The sequence below is a fragment of the Aulonocara stuartgranti genome (genome assembly GCF_965226115.1).
Source record: "Aulonocara stuartgranti genome assembly, chromosome: 23".
Taxonomy (NCBI): Eukaryota; Metazoa; Chordata; class Actinopteri; order Cichliformes; family Cichlidae; genus Aulonocara; species Aulonocara stuartgranti.
The window spans coordinates 28,324,987-28,347,426 of NC_138958.1; the positions used below are offsets into that span (position 1 = coordinate 28,324,987).

The 22,440-nt window shown below is 41.6% G+C and overlaps 1 protein-coding gene across 6 annotated transcripts in view; it reads right to left on the reverse strand.

The window, feature by feature from the left end:
• Window positions 1-417: 417 nt before the first annotated feature.
• The window catches only part of als2b (alsin Rho guanine nucleotide exchange factor ALS2 b), a 58,428-nt gene continuing 36,405 nt past the window's right edge, over window positions 418-22,440 (reverse strand). For all 6 annotated transcript variants that reach the window (XM_082523572.1, XM_082523573.1, XM_082523576.1 and 3 more), the window contains exons 17-35: window positions 19,958-20,028; window positions 18,576-18,642; window positions 18,300-18,496; window positions 18,146-18,211; window positions 17,942-18,040; window positions 14,996-15,160; window positions 14,774-14,885; window positions 8,268-8,345; window positions 8,045-8,178; window positions 7,797-7,961; window positions 7,588-7,705; window positions 7,015-7,172; window positions 6,702-6,818; window positions 6,436-6,612; window positions 6,277-6,334; window positions 5,823-5,884; window positions 5,563-5,712; window positions 4,156-4,252; window positions 418-4,074 (exon numbers count right to left, since the gene is read on the reverse strand). In XM_082523572.1, coding sequence (XP_082379698.1) covers window positions 4,036-4,074; window positions 4,156-4,252; window positions 5,563-5,712; window positions 5,823-5,884; window positions 6,277-6,334; window positions 6,436-6,612; window positions 6,702-6,818; window positions 7,015-7,172; window positions 7,588-7,705; window positions 7,797-7,961; window positions 8,045-8,178; window positions 8,268-8,345; window positions 14,774-14,885; window positions 14,996-15,160; window positions 17,942-18,040; window positions 18,146-18,211; window positions 18,300-18,496; window positions 18,576-18,642; window positions 19,958-20,028 — 2,130 coding nt within the window. In that variant the 3' untranslated portion in view covers window positions 418-4,035. The remainder of the gene's footprint in view (window positions 4,075-4,155; window positions 4,253-5,562; window positions 5,713-5,822; window positions 5,885-6,276; window positions 6,335-6,435; window positions 6,613-6,701; window positions 6,819-7,014; window positions 7,173-7,587; window positions 7,706-7,796; window positions 7,962-8,044; window positions 8,179-8,267; window positions 8,346-14,773; window positions 14,886-14,995; window positions 15,161-17,941; window positions 18,041-18,145; window positions 18,212-18,299; window positions 18,497-18,575; window positions 18,643-19,957; window positions 20,029-22,440) is intronic.

Genomic DNA, 22,440 nt, shown 5'->3' on the forward strand with positions numbered 1-22,440 from the left:
CTTTAGACTGTACAGTGTGATATAACTTATAAAAAACATAAAATTTTCTATTTATATTTGCACACAGGAAGCCCATATGATTGTATTTTAAATAAGAGAACTGGATTATTGCATTTTAATTAAAAATTTCATTAAAAAAAATATATATACACACTCAAATTTGGAAAACTTTACCTTGTAGAATAGCATTTTCATTTACAAGTTTTCAATCACTAGCTGCTTTTCCACCACAGCACCCAGGTCCTCTTGTAGGGACTCGAGCCAGAAATGTCTTGCAGAAGAATTCATTCACCTCCCACAAAAGTCACTGTAGCTGAGTCGAGTAGCCTGATTGCAGCAACATCTCCACGATAAGTGGGTGCGAAGGAAGGAAGGAAGGAAGGAAGGAAGACAGACAATGGAGGCAAAACACCTAAGTGGATTTCCACCAAAATGATTTTATTGCCCTTTGTCATCAATTAAAAGTACAACACGTTTGACATTGTGCAAAAGACACAGGTGGGCCCGTTGACAAAACAGCCGTTGGTGCAGTTGGTTAACCAGCTGCAGGGTTTAAAACATCAGCGCTTCCTTCAGTTTACACTTAGCACAAAAACACTCCACTCAGTCTGGACTAAATAAAGTCAGTCAGTGTGTGAACAACCACTACATCAGTAATCTGGTTTCAAAGTCAGCCGCGTCACTGTCAGAAAAAACTGTTTTCATAGGCAGCAGTGAATCATGTCAGCCTTCAAATTTAAGCTGAATAAAATATACAAGAGATGATGCTGAAGAACACCCGAGGGCGCCTTCTCTAGTCAGTGAAATAAGAACAGAGCCTGGCTTAAACATCAAATAAATGTTAAACCCAAAGGCTAAAGTGTGTAGGATGCATTCTAGGGATGAACTCGGTGAACTCGAAAAAAAGACAATACTGCTTCATTTCCACGAGGGTCGAGCACATTTGGGCTCATGAACACAGACGGAAGATTATAAAATGATTTTTACTGCACGTGTGAGGACCACACTTCACCTCAGATACAAGCAGCAACATCATCACATATCAGTTTAGGTTCAACAGTATAAGAAGTTCCCATGAGCAGGTTTAAATTTTACAACCTCTGACAAACAATTTTCTGCTTGATTTTCGAATATCCCGCAGGGCGAGAGCAGCGGCTTTACCTCTGATCTGCTGCTATTTCTATTGTCGAAACTATCAGACCAGGGCATGAACAGCAACAAAAGGAAGAATCCCCTCTTAATCCCTTTTTAAAGTGGCATGTGTGACGCAGATCACAAGTAAGCAACAGTGCCTGATGGTTGGGGGTGGGGGGCAGCATTAGCAGATGGTGTGAAGCTTTGAACTCTATTATATCTATAACAGCAACGTTAAAGCGGCCTGCTTCTCGGCTCAGACATCACTCGCAAAAGGCAAAATACACATTTCTGTCCTTCTTGTGATTAAATCAGAATTCACATTGGACCGCTTGCATTGATTATTTTGCAGATCAGTGAGGTTTAGACCTTTAGCTGGTGGTTAGTTTCCTTCCTTGGCTGTGTGGCCTGCCTCCACATGATTAATAGAAACACTGTCAGGATATTTGCAGCTTCCTGCAGCATACAAATCAAACGTCTCTGCATACTGCTAAAGGACGATTTCTACAAACAATCCAGCAAAATGAGTTTCTGCAAACATTTCAAACAAGAAATGAACAAAGGAGATGCTAAATATGTCTTCACATTAGGGAAAGGTTACAGACACTGCTGATTTGCATAAAGCTAAAAAGTGTAACCACAGAGCGAGGAAGTGGATGGCTAGTTGCTCAAAATGAAGCAGTGATGAACGAGAAAGCTTCTCAGGTGGTAAGAAAGAGTGGAAACAAACCGTCAGGTAGCGTTAATACAATATAAGTGAATTGTACAACGTCACTGTCATTGTACTGTAAAAAAACAAAACAAAACTTTTATCGCTAAAAAGCAGAAGGAATTTTCAGCTTTTTTGGGAATAACATTTAAAAAAAAAAAAACACATCTTGTCCTCAACTCCTAAGATTAAAGATTCGAATCGTTATTTTTTTATTAGTGAGACTAATAAATAAGACTGTAATAAAGAGCAACACAGGTTCTCCAAAAGCGCCAAATTTCCACTTCCTACCACCACCTTGCAGAGCTGTAAGACTGTCCTGCGAACACTGGGCTCAGAAATACAAACCAAAGACACCTCCTGCAAAACGCTGTCAATGAAAAGACATTTCTGTGGACTGAATAATGAAAAGCTCATCTTAAAAAAAAAAACAAAAGAAAACATTAAATACATATTTTTCCTCTGGCCTGCAGTGCTGGTTGTTTTTTTTTATTGTTTCCTCTAAAGGTATAAGTCTTATCTTTAATCTTATGAACATAAAACAAACCAGGTGGCACTGTACACCTTGTGGTGCTCAAGGCATTAAGAAGTCTTGAAAACTCATCAATTTCTAGACTACAGGAACTATGTTCGTTCTTCCAACCACCACTGCTCCCAGTACACCTGGAAATGGATCCCTGTACATTTCCAAATCGATTTTATTTTTTAAGTCGATAAGTATCATATGACAGGACAAACATGGACGGCAGCCGCTTGGCTGAGCTCTGATGTTAGCTTGTTTGGTCTGTAGGTGGTCAAAGAAAATAGTTCCACCATTTTATTAAAATACCCAGATCATGATTTCTAAAATTAGACCTCATTTCTGAAGCCTCGTTAATGGTAACAGAACCTGCTGTGTAGACGATTAAAGTGACGGCTCTGTAACCAGTAACATGCTGGTGTTAGCAGAAGCAGGAAGTAAATTAAGCTTTTTCCAGAAAGTCTTTTCAGGATCTGTTTTGATGCTATGTCAGAAAATTAGTTCAGGTATTTGCAGATCACAGATAGGTAAAGACCCACATGATCGCAAATGTGCTTCTGTAATTGAGCCAAATACTCCAAAGTGGTGGTGAAGTCGCTTTTGATTTTACCTTAGATACCACTTTTAAATGGCATGAAAAGCAACTAAATCCTCATCAAGTCAGCAGCTGTTGTGAGTGACAGTGATGTGAGGAGAGATGAGGTGAAACAAAAAGTTTTTCAGTCTTACTTACAAGATATTTAAACGCATTTGCTTTGCTGCTTTGAGCACCACAAGTTGAGCATCTCTACAGCTGATATCCCCCAAAAAACAGACACCTAATAATGTATGCACTAAAGGCCAGAGGAAGGATACGCATTTTAAATGTAACAGTCTGAGGTTATGTTCAGAGGACGTGTGAGTACGCTTTCAAGTCAACAATCCGGCTGAAGCTTGCGCTTCAAATGAAGAAATAAAAAAAATCTTTATAAGCAACTGTTTAGATTCAGGTCCGTTCACTGATGCTGTAACACGTTCTTTCTTTAAATACAGTATGAAAATGGGCAGTCAGCTTGCCCAGATAAATCCTCTCCAAAGAAACTTTGAACAAGTGTCAGTTTTACTTGCAAAAGAAAAAAAAACAAAAAAAACCCAAAAACCTTCCTTCAGGACCGGCTCCCCCCCTGCAGTGCCTAACAGCCACTAACCGTAGGCATCCATCTCAGATTATAAAGTTTATGAATCCACAGTTTATAGAGTTACTTCCTCTTCATGTAGCTTTCACTGAAAATAATTCATGTTTCCAGATTTACTGTTTTTTTTTTTTAAGATTAAAAATTTTAAGGAGAAAAAATGAGGTCCGGTATCCCACAGACAAACTTTGCACTCCCTCCCTGCTAAAGGTGATTTAATAACAGTCATCTTTATTCCCCAACTCCACCCACATGGATGGTGCGACTGTGCTCGCGTCTGTCATCACGGCGACATTTCTACCTTCATCACCTGTGGATGATGAGTGTTTCAGGGAGGGAGGGTCTGTGACGGGATGTGTCCAAGCAGCATTCGACGACCTGTTCTTATGACCCCTCCTCCTCCCTGTCAGTCATCCTCATGCCCGGCTACTGGAGCTGAGAGGAGGGGAGTGGAAAATCAGCAGCATGAAGGTCACCGAGGACTAAGCAGCAGTCTCGTCTTAAGTGACCTTCTCATGCTGGATCTGGTAGTAGCAGGCCTGCAGGGGGAGAGATACCTGAGTGACCTAAAAGTTTTGAAACGCTTGCAGACAAAGCAGCGTGAGCTGCATGTGCGTTACCTTGAGGGTGGTGAACATAATGCCGTGTTCTCCGTGCTGGACGCAGGGGTCCATCAGGTCTTCGATCAGACTGACCTCAGAACCGAGGTTCCTGATACTGAAGAGAGAAAGAAAAAAAAGCCAACCTTTGAGTCAGATCTGCTCCTTGCTCGTCATGTCCAGTTTCTCGTATTGTACCAAGGCTGTGACGCTAAAAGAGTCCACCATGAGGTGCCATATGTGGACCTAGCAAATGGTAGCCACTAGCTCTTCTGCTCTGCCTCATTTTCACTCATTTCAGCCACTGAGCTGAACCTCTTGACCATGTTTGATGATGGATTATCTGACAAATATAAAATGACTCACTCTGTGCTAAAAGACAATCCAAGACATTTGTTTCTCATGTGTATGTGTGTACTGCATGGGGATATGCTCCACACTCGCATACCACAAAGTCATTAGGTACACCTTCCTAGTTCAAGGTTTGTCCCTCTTCTTGGTTCAGAGCTTCTTTCACTCTTCATGGCATAGATTCAACAAGGTGCTGGAAACATTGCTTAGAGATTTTGGTCCTGACACATTGATATGAGTCAGTAAGGCCAAATTCTGACTGTAATGTTGGTGAAACCAAGACTCATCAGACCAGATGATGTTTTTCCAGTCTTCTATTGTCCAATTTTGGTGAGACTGAGGGATTTGTAGCCAAAGTTTCCTGTTAGTAGCTGAGAGGAGTGGCACCTGGTGTGGTTGTAACAAGTTGTTAATTGAGTTACTGTTGCTTTACTATCAGTTTGAAGGAGTCTGGCATCAGCAAGACATTTTCACTGCTGCTCAATGGATTATTTTCTTTTTCAGACCTCTAGAGACCAAAATATGTGCTGGGGAAAATCTAGATCAGCAGTTTCTGAAATGCTCAGAATAACCACCATGCCACATAAAATCACTGAAGTGATCCTTCTTCCTTATTCTGATGCTCAGTTTGAACTCGAGCACGTCTCCATACAAGCATGCGACTGGCTGATTAGATATTTGCATTAATGAGCAGTTGATCAGGTGTGCCTAATGAAGTGGCCAATGAGTGTACATTTTCTCATGTTTATAGTGCAAACTCCGTTCTGTGAAGCATGTCACTGATCTGCTACAACTGTCAAGTCATTTGAGAGCAGCTGGGATGGGTGTAGGTCTTTGAATAAGTTGAACAGCAGTATTATTGACTAAAATTGCCTTCCCCACCATCACGTAGAACAACCTCCACATTTAAGAAGCTGAAACCTAAAACTTTTGGTTATGCTTACAAAAATAGCAAAAGCCCTTGCAGTTTTTTTTAAGCCATTCTCCACTGCTTGTGTTTCTGCCCACACCTCATTTTCGCCATTTATTTCTGTAAATGTGTGCATTACTGTGCTTTTTCTGTGGTTCAATGCTCACCGCGCTCGTAGTACTACATAGAGGAAGACAGGGAAGAGGTCGTCCATGGACCACAGGAAGTCCTGCTTCAGAAGCGCCTGGACCTCCTGTGTGATCTCCTCGAAAGTGAGCTGGATCACCTGCAGCTTGTCTGATGGCGTGAAAGTTGTGCTGCAAAAGAAAAGAGGACTTCTAGATGAAGGATGAAGGAACCAACCACTGCCCCTCCCCTCTGCTGTATTTTCTTTAAAAGTATTAGAAGCCGTTGAATGGAGCCGTACCTGATCTGCTGTAGTGTTTCCACTGCAGAAGCAAAGCAGGCGTCTTTGGTGCTGGAGATGACCTGGACAAGTCGCACAGCAGAACAAACACGCTTTACATCTTTATAACAATAATGGATGGAAACAACATCCCCTCACCCCCTTTGTCTTTAAAAAAGTACTACAGAAATAAAATTCTTAACAACAGTAAGGAGACTTAAAAGACTGAACTGAGAGATCACTATCAGTTTAAACCCATCATAAAAATGAACTAAACAGGATCTTTTACCTTTGAGATGAATTGTCTTTAACAGTGTCATGTGTAAATTAGCAAATATTTAACTTAAGATTAAGATTAAGTAAAAAGAAAAAAATCCAAAACAAAACAAGTTAAAGGAAATTAACAAACACAATCAATGTCAGCACAGCCCCAAAACATCTGAGCTAGTTTTGGAAAATATGAACAAAATGATACCAGTTGCTTCTCGCCAGGCGCAGGCAAAGATGCTGGGATGGAAACAGGCCAAAACTTTCTGACAGGAGGAAAACAGAAGAAGAAGAAGTAGTAGTATTTATGGATCTGCATAAAATAAAAACAAACTCTTCTACAGCCGCATGTTCAGCTCTGACGTACTGCTGGACGCCCAGGAAGGCGAGCAGGGCGAGGTCGGGCTGCTTGTTGAGGCGCAGGACGCACTCCCAGTACACGTCGTCCTCTCTCTCCTTGTCCAGGGCGTAGAGGGTGAAGAGCGGCGGGTAGAGACGGGGCAGAAGGACAGGAAGCAGCAGAGCCGAGCTGCTCACCACGCGGCTGAAACACAAACACACGGAGGAAGTCGTTAATAACCAGAGCCCGCTCACCGGAGATATGGCAGCAGCGGGACGTGGATCCATCCTTACGCAGGTTTGGGAGACTCCGGCAGGGCATCAGTAGAATTGGGCTCATTCTTCTCCTGCAGGTCGGTGGTCGGCTCTGGGATTAGACCGCCCTCTTCTGGCAGGTCTGGGAATAAAAATCTGAACCAAAACAAAGAAAAACATACAATAAAATCGTGTAGAGTCATCTAGAGAAATGTTTATTTGCCTTTGAAATCAATAAGCTCATCTCACAGTTCCCCCTCCTCTCCGCATTACTGACAGCCTGAGGACATTATGAGGCTATCTTGGCTGTTATGCAGACATGAAGGACATTGGATCCATTCACAGTGACTACCTGACAATCAGGAAGATGTGGTTGAGGTAAGATTTAATCTCGCTGACGGCCTGATGTAGGAGCCGACGGTTGGCGCCAACACCCACGTAGGTCATCCTGTAGACCGCCACCAGGGTCTCCAGCAGCTGACCCAGAGGGTGCAGCGGAGTGTCACACGCCTGGAGGACAAAGGATCATTTTGTCAATGCTGTGCCTGCTCAGGGGTCTCATCGATAACCCTCCCTCTAATGCTCTGCAACACTCTGATCAGGTAAACAAGATGACCAGAATTTTTATTCAGCGTTAATGATTTTGAGCTTTAGCTGTTAAAATTATATGTGTAGAGTTATTCATTTAGGACTTTCAGTTTTATGTTGTTATGGTCGTATTTCTCATTATTGTTTGAATTATTACAAACCAGTCAGTGAACGCTCTAATCAAGGAAAAAAAAAAAAAAAAATCAATCAGCACAATAATCATTAGTTGCAGCCAGTTAAAGAGCTCCAATATACTCTAAAAACCTGTTTGCAGGTTAGTATATCAGCAGTTGTTATTGCCACCGGTACTTTTACTTCGTCGACTCGGTGAACCCACCTTGATTAGGTAGAGGCGGATGGCGTTGTATCTGTCCATGGTGATCGGCCCTACGTGCTGCGGGATAACTTCCAGACTCTCCAGCGTTTTGTTGTGAGATCGAGACAAAACATCCGGACTGGGATGCACAAACATTGGGAATTTTAGATTCGAGATGTTTTTACTTCAACGAGAAGTTTTATGACCAATAAGAAGGCGTCAGGTGGTACCTGTCCAGGATGTGTCGCCGGCTGGTGGTGAGGGCCACAGCAATGTTCTCCCAGGCCTTTTCGGGCTCCCCTCGGCCCGGAGCCTCACAGCCCAGCTGACTCCAACACTCCTCGAAAACCGCCGGCCACTTATCCTCGGCACACACACACAGATGACCCAGCTTCCTGCCGCATCAACAAACAATATAAAGTATATACAGACAAATTAAAGTTTGCTTTAACAAACATGAGACCACTCATGAGCTTACATGGCTTGGGTCTTGTCCTTGTCGGTGTCGAACAGGTGTGGTTTAAAGTAGGAGCCCGTCACTTTGAGACCAGAGCCCCATTCGCCATTGAAGGAGCCCTCCAGGTAGTCACCATTGGGCATGGTCAGCACGCCCTGAGGGAGAGCCAGGACATTTAATAACAAGTACCTGCACTCGGTATTAGATTTAGAAGAAAAAATTTTAAGTATTCATATTTAGTTACCTTTCCACTGAGGGTCCAGTCGTCTGAGAATTCGCCCTCGTACGTCGTGTCGTCCTCTGACAGAAGGACACCAGTGCCCTGAAAGAGTCATCATCTCCCATTTTAAACACACATTTATTATTATTATTATTTTTATATATATAAAACACCCAGCACGCCCCTGCAGGCGGTTTATCCTTCAAGCTCGGGTCCTCTACCAGAGGCCTGGGAGCTTGAGGGTCCTGCGCAGTATCTTAGCTGTTCCCAGGACTGCGCTCTTCTGGACAGAGATCTCCGATGTTTCTTCTTAAAAGTGAATGTTTCCCCATAAATTCTTTATGTCTTACACTTAAACAATCTGACATTCCTTTTAGACTTAGCCCTGCTGGCTTTAAATATTTGGGAGTTAACATGACTCGTACTTTGTCTTCTCTATACTCTTCCAATTTCTCCCCTTTAATGACTCAAATTCAATCAGATTTTCAGAGATGGAAATCGCTACCTTTGTCCCTAATTGGTCGGATCAATGCTGTAAAGATGAACATTTTGCCTCGATTGTTATTTCTGTTTCAGAGTATTCCTATATTTTTACCTAAAGCTTTTTTCAAAAAGTTAGACCAGCTAGTTACATCGTTTTTGTGGGGAGGGAAACACCCCAGGGTGAGGAAATCATTATTACAGAGACTGACATTTGATGGTGGTCTTGCCTTGCCTAACTTTTTATTTTACTATTGGTCCTCTCATGTTCACAAATTGACCCATTGGCTTGAATCTCAAGACCTGCTGTGGTGCAAACTGGAACGCCTGTCGTGCACTTCCTCATCCTTAGAAGCTTTATTATTCTCTCCACTACCACTTAAGCCTTCTCATTTCACCCAAAATCCCGTGGTACAGTCTAGTCTAAGGGTCTGGTCACAATTCAGGAGTCATTTTAAGTACATCTCTGCGTCAGTACACATGCCCATCACGCAGAACCATCTGTTTACTCCTGGCCTCATTGATGGTACCTATGTACAGTGGAAGCGTCATGGTATTAATACATTTAAGGATCTCTATAAAGATGGCACTTTCTTAACTTTTTTAGACCTGTGTTCAGAAACAAATCTTCCGGCTACCAATCTATTCCGTTATTTTCAGGCACGGCATTGCACTTCTGCTCTCTTCCCCTCCTACCCTCTTCTCCCAAATGTCCAACCGTGGGAGGAATTCTTATCCCTTAAACCCAATAAGAAGTCAATTATATCTTTAATATATAAACAACTTATGGATTTAAATGTCCATTCCGTTGCTAAAATTAGGGGGGCTTGGGAGCAGGAGTTAGGAATAATTTTTTCGGATCAGCAATGGGAGAAAGCAGTATCCAATGTCCGTTATAGTACGTCCTGTGCCAGGTTACAACTCATCCAGTTCAAGGTGTTGTACAGGGTTTACTATTCAAAGTCTCGTCTGTCTGAGATTTACCCACAAGTGATGGATCAGTGTGAGAGATGTCATGCCACCCCATGTGACCTAGGCCATATGTTCTTTCTGTGCCCAAGACTCCATGGCTTCTGGAGTCAGTATTCAGTTATTCTTTCCAAAGCTCTTGGGACCCAAATCTGCATGGACCCTTTTCTAGCTGTTTTTGGGCTTCCAGTCAACACTGGTCTAACCGACCCTACACACTTCAAAATATTAGCCTTTACATCACTTTTGGCTAGACGTTGCATCTTACTCCTTTGGAAATCTTCAAAGCCACCTTCAGTTTCTTTTTGGTTTAGAGATGTGATGTCATCTCTTAAATTGCAAAAGATAGGCCTTGTGGCGAAGGGCAAATACAGAGAATTTTATTCTATCTGGGGCCCCTTCGTGGACTATTGCAAGTCATTAAACGCTCTACCAGCTGATTAATATCATGTCTCTTCCCCCCCCCTTTTTTTTTTTTTCCCCCCTTTTGGGGTTTGTGTTTGTTTTGGGTTTCTTATTAGGTTTTGTTTTGTTTGTTTACTTAAGCGTGTGTGTAGGTGTGCCTGTGTGTGTGTTATTGTGTCTGTTCATGTAAGAAAAACTAAAAAATATGTGAGGGGAACAGATTGTGTTGTCATTGTAAACTACTGTACACTTGTCTCTCAATAAAAATATTTAAAAAAAAAAAAAAAAAAAAAGAGATCTCCGATGTTATTCCCGGGATCTGCTGGAGCCACTCGCCTAGCTTGGGAGTCACCGCACCTAGTGCTCCGATTACCACGGGGACCACCGTTACCTTCACCCTCCACATCCTCTCGAGCTCTTCTCTGAGCCCTTGGTATTTCTCCAGCTTCTCGTGTTCCTTCTTCCTGATATTGCTGTCATTCAGGACCGCTACATCGATCACTACGGCCGTCTTCTTCTGTTTGTCTACCACCACTATGTCCAGTTGGTTAGCCACCACCATTTTGTCCGTCTGTATCTGGAAGTCCCACAGGATCTTAGCTCGGTCATTCATATGTATGTGTGTGTATATATATATATATATATATATATATATATATATATTTATATTTATTTTAGGGGTGCAACGATATTCGTATCAATATTGAACCGTTCGATACAGTGCTTTCGGTTCGGTACGCATATGTATCGAACAATACAAAATTTGTAATTTATTTCATCAACTTTCCTTCTGACGATGCTGTCTGTGTTGAGCGCTCAGTGAATCTGCGTTCGACTACTCCGCCTAGGCTGCACTGTCCAGCGCAGATCCACTGAGCGCTCAACACAGACAGCATAGTCAGAAGGAAGAGCGCAGGGCAAGCTAGCGAGACAGAAGTTAAGCTCTCCTTGTAACATGGACCTCCCCCACTCTCATTCAGATCTGGCGTTTGGAATTATTTTGGTTTTCATGTGATGTATGACCCTGAAGGTAAGCGCGTCATGGACTAAAGTAAAACAGTATGTTGGATGTGCCATGCAATGCTCAATTACATGGGTGGGAACTAGTGTGTTATCGCAGTTAGCTCGTTAACGTGTTGGCCGTCTAGCCCCATGCACGGGGCTATCAGGGGTAGCTCGTTAACGGAGATTTGCCGTGTTGTGGCGTTAACGTCATTTCAACGAGATTAACCTGAAAGCACTAGTGGGAACACAACGAATATGACTGCACATTTACATCATCCTAGTACAAAAACAACAAGCATGCATGCTACAAACTTTAGCCGAGTCATTTAGAGAGCCGTTAGCACATGAGTCTCCTTATGGGGACCTGATATGTTTAATATGCTGCTGAGAATATAGCCCAGAAGAAGCGTATAGTATAGCTTTTATTTTGGAAAGAGCCATTTCTCTGTAATAAACTCTTTTCCAAAGATGAGTGATTCCTCAATCAGATACAGGGCTTGCAATATCGCTAGCCCGACGTCCCGGGGCTAGCGATTTTTTCAGTCGGGCTACCAAAATCTATCTCTGCCCTGCCCGTCGGGCTATTGTAGGAAGGAAAAATATATGTCAATGCTTTTGCATTCTTTTGGAAATGTAGCTGGGTAATTATGTCATTGGGATCGGTGAGCCACTGTCAATATGTGACATATTGAAGTCGCGTTTGAATTTGCGCTTATTTTTTTGCTTTCACTTTGCAATCGCTCGGACAGCACTGATTATATATTGTACATATATTTATTAGTTTCAGATGTAGCCATTCTTGTATTTTGCTTGTTTACGTTATTGTATTTTGTACAACTCTGTTGCTTGTGAAGCTCGCACACAAGAATTTCACTCACATGTACTGTACCAATGTACCTGCACATGTGATGTGACAATAAAAGTGATTTGATTTGATTGGTGAGTGATGATAATTTGCGCACCAATTCCTCTGACATCGTCTTATTAATCGTTAGCTTACTACACAAACATGACAAGTGAAATCTCCCGCAGCAAGCTTAAACATGTGATAGGTTGATCGCGCAGAGAATCGCTGAGCTTATGTGAGTGCGTGTGTAAAAGCAGCAGGATATATATTTTAGTTCTGCTGAGCCAAATAAGACAGGTCAGGGTGAAGAAGTGACAGCCAAAGAAAAGCTTACCACAAAACGGAGAAGTTATGACAAATCAGACTATAAGGCAAAAAGAAAGTGCAGCTTTATGGTTTCATGGACAAAATAATTTCTGTGGCTGCAATATGATGAGCTAAATAACCAGGGCTGCACATAAGTGGTCCACAGGTGCGCATTCGCTGTCAAAATAAAAAACACGCACAAGGGTTAGGGTTAAATTTAAAAACTGTACTTTTGAGTTAAAATATATATTTATAATTTTAATAAATGACAAATTAAAAAGGCATGAACATTTTTTTTGTATCGAAAAAAATATCGAACCGAACCGTGAATTTTCTGTATCGTTGCACCCCTAATATATGCTGCTTAGGGGTGGGCGATAGAAACGATATAAATTTGGCCAACCATACAGATTTTGACTATACCGTTCTACCGCAATAGCGCATGTTGATGATGTCATCAAGCTGCGCCTGTTTTGGTCGAAAGCATCGCAGCGGCTACTACCATTATCGTCTGCAAATTATGCCGGGCGACAGTCATAACAAAGAGATGAAGCACTTTTAAAATATGGGGAAAGCCAAAATGGTAAATGGCCTGTATTTGTATAGTGCTTTTACTGGTCCCCTGCTAGGGACCCCAAAGCACTTTACACACCCAGTCACACACTGGTGGAGGCAAGCTACAGTTGTAGCCACAGCTGCCCTGGGGTAGACTGACAGAAGCGAGGCTGCCATAATAATAATAATAATGGATTGGATTTATATAGCGCTTTTCAAGGCACCCAAAGCGCTTTACAATGCCACTATTCATTCACTCTCGCATTCACACACTGGTGGAGGCAATATTGCGCCATCGGCCCTTCTGGCCAACACCAGTAGGCGGTAGTTGAAGTATCTTGCCCAAGGACACAACGACCGAGACTGTCTGAGCCGGGGCTCGAACCGGCAACCTTCCGATTACAAGGCGAACTCCACACTCTTGAGCCACGATCGCCCTGCACTTCCTCCACTTCCCTACCATTGATTCATTAATGTTGAATTCTCTCGCAGCTGCTCTATTCCCATGTTGTTGCAGTATATTAAAAACTAACCTTGTATTGTGGATGAAAAATCTCAGTTGTTCTCCTGACTGAAGTTTGGCCCGTGTATAGTATCCATTAAGCAGTGCGGTTTACCAAAGTTGTACTAAAACATTTTTTAACAGATTTCTGCACGCCTAAATCGGTTCGAGGTCAGTAAGCACAACCAGAATTCATACATAAGGCACACTCTCGACTTTTGAGAAAATTAAAGGATTTTAAGTGCGCCTTATAGTGTTGAAAATACATTATACAGGAGAATATATCGTGATATATATACGTGCTTCAAATTATACCGCGATATAGATTTTAGGCCATATCGCCCAGCCCTAGAGCTGCTGTTACAGTGTTTGCTACAAGAACACACAAACACACAGAGCTCCAATGAGCTCACCGTTAATCTGTAAATGTGACATTTCTGCATTATGCGTTTGTATTATTTCATCTCTGGGCTTCCGGTTTCTTTCATTTAAGGAACATATTTAAATTGTAAACTGTTTTTCCTTTTTCCAGCTGAACTAGAGACAATTACTCACACATTTATGTCATTGTGCTTCTTCCTGTAAAGCTCTGTTTACTGGCTTAGATTTTAAAATACTTTTTTTTTTTGTACTTACTTATAGAGCCCTAAACGGACAATGGACAGATCTCAGCTTCTTACTAAACACACTGCGGCTCGATGACAGGCTCAGGATGTGTTGGTTGTTCCTCATGACAGACTCGTACCTCTCACATCTACGTTTATCTGAATCTACAAGCAGCTGACAGCTTGTTCATTAACCAGACTTACTGTTGAGAATCTTAATGATAGTAAATGTTTTTAATGATCTTTTCTGTGTCACAACTTTATTTTGAATTGCTATCACCTGTATTTTAATTTTCTATTACACTTATATTGTGATTATTCTTTGTGACCTCATGTCTGTGAACATTGCTTTATTTCCTTCCTTCCTTCCTCCCTTCCTTCAGGCATTTCTGATGATGCCCAGCTCTACTGAGAATTTAATAAAAAATAAAAAAAGCGTAAAGCAGCTCTGGTACTTACATCATCTACATATATTTGAAGGAAAATGAATAAAAGAATAGAATACATCTTTGCAAAAATGACTGAATATTATACTACTGTATGATTTATGAATGATTTAAATTGTTCTACTTCAGGGTTTTTCCTGAATATGAAAAAATTGATTTTGTCCTTCCATCAAAAGGAAAATCACCAGAACTGTGGAAAAAAATATTTTTAAGCAGGGTTTAATTTACTTTAGCTTAAAAATGTTGTTATAAATAGTTTTGCTTGTGAGACGGCAAAAATAACAGGAAAATACACAGATTAATGTCATACGCCGAACTACAGATGTGCTTTGAAAAAACATGAAAACTGAAGAACGTCTGCTGTTGTGACACACTGAGACAACTGGGGATAAAACCTCTGAGCTGCTCACCATCATCTTGTTGTCTTTAAAAGCTCCTTCATAGTACAGGCCAAACTGGGTGACCACCACTCCGGTGCCCTGCCGCTGGTGGTCCTGCCACATGCCCATGTACTTCTCTCCTCTGGAAAGCAAACAGACAGCAGCCTATTTATCCCTTCATATGTGTAATATCAGAAAGCTGCCAGTAAATTTATAGGCAAAAGAACTGTCTGAGTGTGGGAATGAGCGTACTTGGTGATATCGTCAAAGACTCCATAGCCGGTCTTCTTGTCCTGCAGCCACTGACCAATGAAGACGCTGGGGGACGAGGTGTTCAGCTTGCCACTGCGCAGCATGCCGTGACCGTGCCGCACGCCCTCCTGAAAGGACCCGTCATAAACTTCACCGCTGGCATACCTGCAGTCAGATAGAGGAGGGGTGCTCTCTTACAACACAGCTGTTTCATCTATATCTGTTCTTTTATTGAAAAATTTCACTGCTAAAATGCTTCCTATGTCGTCTCTGATTTTAAGGAAAGCAAGCAAGAAGAACTTCTTTTATCAGGTGACAACATTTGCTAATGAGAAATCTCCCTCAAAACTGTTATAAGTATGTTTAAATACGGTTGCTGATAGTTAGCTCATCTTCATAAGAAAGAAAGCACACACACAGGGTCAAATATATATACTGCACCTCGACCAGACACGTTTTGTAGCAATCAACACTTCATTGTTTGGTTCCTTGGCATGGATCCGGCTTTTAAGCATTGTCCACAAATTTTCATGGGTTGGGGCTTTGGGAGCACCATTCCAGAAGCTTAATGCTAGCATGCTTTATCCATTTAATAAAACCAGGTTTGATGTGTGTTTGGGATCATTGTCCTGTTGGAATACCAACTGTGTCCAAGTTTCAACAGTCTAGCTGATGATTTGAGATGGAGTTGAAGAATTTGGAGGTATTCCTTCTTCATTATTCCTTCCCCTTTGTGCAATATACCAGTACCACTGATACCAGTAATACTGGCAGCAATACAGCCCCAGAGCACGATGATATTCCCACCATGTTTGACAGCTGGGACAGTGCTCTTAGGTTTGAAAGCCTCACCTTTACTCCTCCAAACATGCGTCTTGTCATTGTGGTCAAAAAGTTCAATCTTTGTGTCGTCTGACCATAAAACTTTTCTCTAGAAGGCATTTGGCTCGTTAATGTGGGCATTTTCTTTTTTGATCAACACCCTCTCAGTCCATGGTGATGTTCTTCGCTGTGGACAGTGATGCTGGTGACTTCCACATTGTTTTGAGAATTGGTCAAACTAATGAGGCAAACATATAGAGAAACTACCAGTTGTAGTCAATCATAATCACTAATGAGAAGTTAATAGGTCTTAGCCTTATTAGGTTAAAGCATTGTAAGTGAATTCATGTATATACAGTGGGGCAAAAAAGTATTTAGTCAGCCACCGATTGTGCAAGTTCCCCCACCTAAAATGATGACAGAGGTCAGTAATTTGCACCAGAGGTACACTTCAACTGTGAGAGACAGAATGTGAAAAAAAAAAAATCCATGAATCCACATGGTAGGATTTGTAAAGAATTTATTTGTAAATCAGGGTGGAAAATAAGTATTTGGTCAATAACAAAAATACAACTCAATACTTTGTAACATAACCTTTGTTGGCAATAACAGAGGTCAAACGTTTACTATAGGTCTTTACCAGGTTTGCACACACAGTAGCTGGTATTTTGGCCCATTCCTCCATGCAGATCTTCTCGAGAGCAGTGATGTTTTGGGGCTGTCGCCGAGCAACACGGACTTTCAACTCCCGCCACAGATTTTCTATGGGGTTGAGGTCTGGAGACTGGCTAGGCCACTCCAGGACTTTCAAATGCTCCTTACAGAGCCACTCCTTTGTTGCCCGGGCGGTGTGTTTTGGATCATTGTCATGTTGGAAGACCCAGCCTCGTTTCATCTTCAAAGTTCTCACTGATGGAAGGAGGTTTTGGCTCAAAATCTCACGATACATGGCCCCATTCATTCTGTCCTTAACACGGATCAGTCGTCCTGTCCCCTTGGCAGAAAAACAGCCCCATAGCATGATGTTTCCACCCCCATGCTTCACAGTAGGTATGGTGTTCTTGGGATGCAACTCAGTATTCTTCTTCCTCCAAACACGACGAGTTGAGTTTATACCAAAAAGTTCTACTTTGGTTTCATCTGACCACATGACATTCTCCCAATCCTCTGCTGTATCATCCATGTGCTCTCTGGCAAACTTCAGACGGGCCTGGACATGCACTGGCTTCAGCAGCGGAACACGTCTGGCACTGCGGGATTTGATTCCCTGCCGTTGTAGTGTGTTACTGATGGTGACCTTTGTTACTTTGGTCCCAGCTCTCTGCAGGTCATTCACCAGGTCCCCCCGTGTGGTTCTGGGATCTTTGCTCACCGTTCTCATGATCATTTTGACCCCACGGGATGAGATCTTGCGTGGAGCCCCAGATCGAGGGAGATTATCAGTGGTCTTGTATGTCTTCCATTTTCTGATGATTGCTCCCACAGTTGATTTTTTTCACACCAAGCTGCTTGCCTATTGTAGATTCACTCTTCCCAGTCTGGTGCAGGTCTACAATACTTTTCCTGGTGTCCTTCGAAAGCTCTTTGGTCTTGGCCATGGCGGAGTTTGGAGTCTGACTGTTTGAGGCTGTGGACAGGTGTCTTTTATACAGATGATGAGTTCAAACAGGTGCCATTCATACAGGTAACGAGTGGGGGACAGAAAAGCTTCTTACAGAAGACGTTACAGGTCTGTGAGAGCCAGAGATTTTCCTTGTTTGAGGTGACCAAATACTTATTTTCCACCCTGATTTACGAATAAATTCTTTACAAATCCTACCATGTGAATTCATGGATTTTTTTTTCACATTCTGTCTCTCACAGTTGAAGTGTACCTCTGGTGCAAATTACTGACCTCTGTCATCATTTTAAGTGGGGGAACTTGCACAATCGGTGGCTGACTAAATACTTTTTTGCCCCACTGTACTTGAGCATGTATGTATACGTTAGACCGTGTGTGGATTAGAAATCCAAAATGAACTCAGAATTGTGCATTAAATCTAGCCAAACATCATCGTAATCATAATAATAGTAATTATAATAAAGGGCATGCTGCTGAAAATAATACATTTTCATGCTGCTCACCTGTATGTCCCCAGGCCGTGCATCTTGCCATCCTTCCAGTAACCTTGATAGTGGTCGTTCTTGTTCAGCGTCTTATTGGGGGCCACAAACTCACCAAAGCTGCATAAACAAAAGGTGATAAATCACGCTCTCAGGCTTACACACCCACACACAAATTGAACAATTACCATAAACAACTAGGAGATTTTAGGCTCCAGCACTCACCCATCTTCTAGTCCATTCTTGAATGCCCCAGTATATATTCTCCCATCACACCATTTCAAAACACCTCTGGGAAAACAAACAAACAACACTTTCCAATTTCTCAACATATAAGTAAAATTATCTAAGTGTAAATGCAACAGTGTGAACATCCAACCTGCCGTTGGGCTTTCCAGACAGCCAGCGACCCTCATATGTCGCATCCTTCAGTCGCCCTTCCTTATAAAACGTGTACGAAGCTGTTCTGGAGATGGGAGGCTCCAACTTCTGCACTGAGCTGCCTGACGCCACGTCCTGTCCTTTTCCGCTCAGGGCCTGGTCCACCGCCTGGTTGATGGAGCGAAGCCACTTGATCTAAGAATGAACAAACAGCCCAGTTCAGAAATAGAAATTGAGTTTTTAAAAAGGTAAACATCAGCTTTTAAACAGTTACCTTCTCCATGGGAGACGAGGCGAGCAGGGTGAGCGTCTCCTCAGGAGTGATCACCTTTAACCCATACCTACACGCACAGATACCCTTTGTTTTACCACGATATAAAAACTACACAGATGCAACAGTGAGGAAAGATCAAGACATGGATATTTACAAGTTATGACAAAATAACCCTACTTCTCCCCTGAATTAAATCTCAGTAAACACTTTCCATATTATGCTCCAAGCCACTAGTTTCAAATCTTAGTGAATAATTCATGAGGTTCATTTTGTAAACTATGGTTCCTATTATGGTATAAAAGCATGATAAAGAAGAATATGCTTTATGATGAACATGCAATGCCCCTCTGTTTCTAAGTCAGATCCAGCCCTCACTGCTGATGATGAGTTACCAAGGGGTCCCTGAGCAAAATGTAAACATTCAAGTATTTCCCAGGAACAATGGAAACTATTCATTGTTCCATTGTGAAGCAGAGATACTAATCTCTGCTTCATGTGCCCGTGCAATTATAGTTGCATAAATATAATACAGTGCTGTGCAAAAGTCTTGAAGTCTTTTGTTCTGTTCTCTGTCAACATGATCCCAGACTGCTTCAATAATGTTGAGGTCCGGGCTCTGGGGAGGCCGATCCATGACTGATAGAGTTCCACTGTGTGTTTTTATTTCCAGGTATGCTTTTACTTTATTGGAAGTGTGTTTGGGGTCATTGTCATGTTGAAAAATTAAACTGTTGCCAATCAAATGCTTTCCAGATGGTATTGCAGGTGGGTCAAAGTCTGATGGTACTTTTTGAGTTCGTAATTCATTAATTAACAAAATCTCCAACACCACTGACTGAAATGCAGGTCCAAACCATGACAGAGCCTCTACTGTATTTTACAGACACTTACTGTTGTACCTCTCTGCTAACCTGCTCCCTGCATACTGACGATAATCTGAATCCCAAAATGTCAAATCTGTATTCATCACTCCATCAGACCTGTTATCACTGCTTTTCAATCCAGTTCTTATGTAAGGCTCTTTAAAGAGAAAGTTAAAAACTAAGTATGATCCTTTTCTTTTTTAAATGTAAATAAGAGTGGAGACTTGGTCATGGTTTGCGGATGACTAGGAGAGTTCAGGCTGTGTTGAAGAATAAAGGTGGTCACACCAAATATTGACTTTCAAGCTCGTTACAATTGTCCAAAATCTGTTTTTGCCTATTTTATTTCCATGTATTTTCAGTGCACCCATTTCCTATTTTCTTAGCAACATAGTTTCCTGGCTCAAAACTTCTGCAAAGAACTGTAAATATAATTACAAAGATAAGGTTTGTGTAATAATGACTCCAAAAGCTCCCTGTGAAATTCCTTCAATTATCATAGAAAAGCTGCAAACTTACAGGCCCGTGTCCTCCTCTGGGATTGGCTCCACCCACAGCGTGGCCAAAGGGAAGATGTGATGGGTGGAGAACTGGGGGAGAAAAAATGATGTCGGGAGGATAACAAGATAAAATGGAAAAGAGAGACAAGAAGAGAAGGCATCAAAGAGAATATAACCACCGACGGTGAGTGAGAGAGACAGCGACATGAACCCAACCACTACGAATGAGCACATCAGGTGATCGACAGACTTCACCAACGACCGGGACGCTTAAAAGAGAACAAGCAAACTGGGAACGACAACAAGTCCACATTTTTATATCTGTAAACCACTGCTTGCTTTAGACACCATTATTATTTTTCTTACCCTTTCCTTATTGTTATTGTCATTTTTTAATGACCGCCACTACAGTAACTCTGTTTCAGACTGTACTGGTAACATCAGGCATCATAATCCCGCTTTTTATGAGAATACGATGATTATAAGGCTACAATTCTACTTCTGGATCCACTGTTATGAGAATAACAGCAGAGAGAGTTTATTCTTTTTAAAGAATAGTAAAAATCAACTATCTGTATTTCAGGCTTGCATAAAAACACGTTTAAGCTTAAAATAGAAACCCAAGATTAAACATAAGACTAAAGCAGTCGTTCTCACGTCTTTAAAGAGGAAGTTAATCCTTTTTCTTTTGGCTTCTCACTCGGGTCTTCTGCTTTCAGACACCACTTTGACCGTCCTGCTAACACCTGCTGCTGAAGGCGTTAAAAATGGTCAAACTTGTTTGTGCATTTCTGGCTTTTTAAAACACTGACAAGACGAGGATGATTCAAGGGAGGCGCCAGTCAGAGAGCGAGGAGGGGAATCGAGATGCACACAACAATCACATTAGAGATGATGAAGAGGAATAAAGAAGAATATTAAACAGAATGAAAAAAGGAAAACAAGCAAGGAGAGGGGAAAGGAAACTGCTGTGGAGAAGTGAACCAGGAACTGTTGGTTTTTTAACACTTTAAATGGAAACGGATTTGTGCTTTCAGCTAACAGCAGAAACCAAGCCTTTACCGGGAAAGGAGAACTTAACATGAAAGATTTTAGACTCCAATGTGTCAGAGCAGATTTAAAAGAGCCTTGGTTACTGTCTGTTCATCTTTCCAAGCAGAATCCCACAGGTGGGGAGCAGGCGAAGGGGAGAGGAGGGGACGGAGGCTGGGCAATAGTGGACATATTCATGTAGTTTAGGTAGCAATGCACCCGCAGGTTCTGATATTGTCTCAACGAGTGTGAAACACGAGGAAAACCGCTGTAAACACGTGTGCATTTCAAAAAGTTCTTTCAATTTTTTAGTACAAAATTTCCTCCTTTGTCTTTCCGTACATGCACGTAAATGTTTGTAAGCAGAGAGAACATAGCTGCCTTCCACTGAGCTCATGCAACCAACTTTATCGCAACCCCCCCAAAAGAAAAAAAAGAAAAAAGAAATGATTTGCTATTCACATTATTACTCACATTAGAATATAGAAAATATATCAAATGTTTGAACTAATTTGAAGTCATTTGACTGTTTCATGAAAAATATTAGTTCATTTTGAGTTTGATGGCAGCAACAAGTCTCAAGAAAGGTGGGACGGAAACAAAAGGCTGAAAAAGTAAGTGGTACTTAAAAAAACTAAAATTAAATTTAAAAAACAGCTGGAGGAATATTTTGCTTTTTAATTAGGTTAATTGGCAGACTGGGTAAGAAGAGAGCATCTTAGAAAAGACAGCACCTCAGAAGTTAAAGTGGGGAGAGTTTCACCAATCTGCGAAAGAAATGCTTGTCTGAATTGTGAAATAATTTCAGAACAATGCTCCTCAATGTAAAATTGCAGATACTATGACCATCAGGATATTCAGAGAATCTGGAAATTCTGGAGAAATCTCTGTGCGCAATGAACAGGGCGGAAGAAGAAGAAAAAAAACAAAAAAACCAAAAAAAACCAAAATCAGTATTACCCAAATTATTCAGTCTGATTTTAAACGGTTGTAAAGTGTTGGAACTTATTCATATGCTTAAAAAATATTTTATAACTATTGGTATAATCATTTTATATATAATCAGTATAATTATCTCGTTGTTTCCTGTAAAAACCTGACTTATTACCCCCTATCCTAGCGTACCTTTAAGCATTTGTAGGTAAATATCATTAAATTGTAATTTCAAGTAAAATACAGCAAAATATCTTTTAATTACAGTTGAATTAAACCCTCAGTTGCAGGTCGTTTACAAAGTATTACTGATATTTGTTGTAGCACAGGTGCATCGCTAACATAAACTCATTCAGATATTTGGGGGGGGTCCACCTTAGTAAGTGTGTCCAACAGGGCCACATGTTGTCACACAGGGTCCCCCCACACCCCAAAGCGCGCGCGCACGCACACACACACACACACACACACACACACACACACACACACACACACACCCCAAAGCGCGCGCGCACACGCACACACACACACACACAC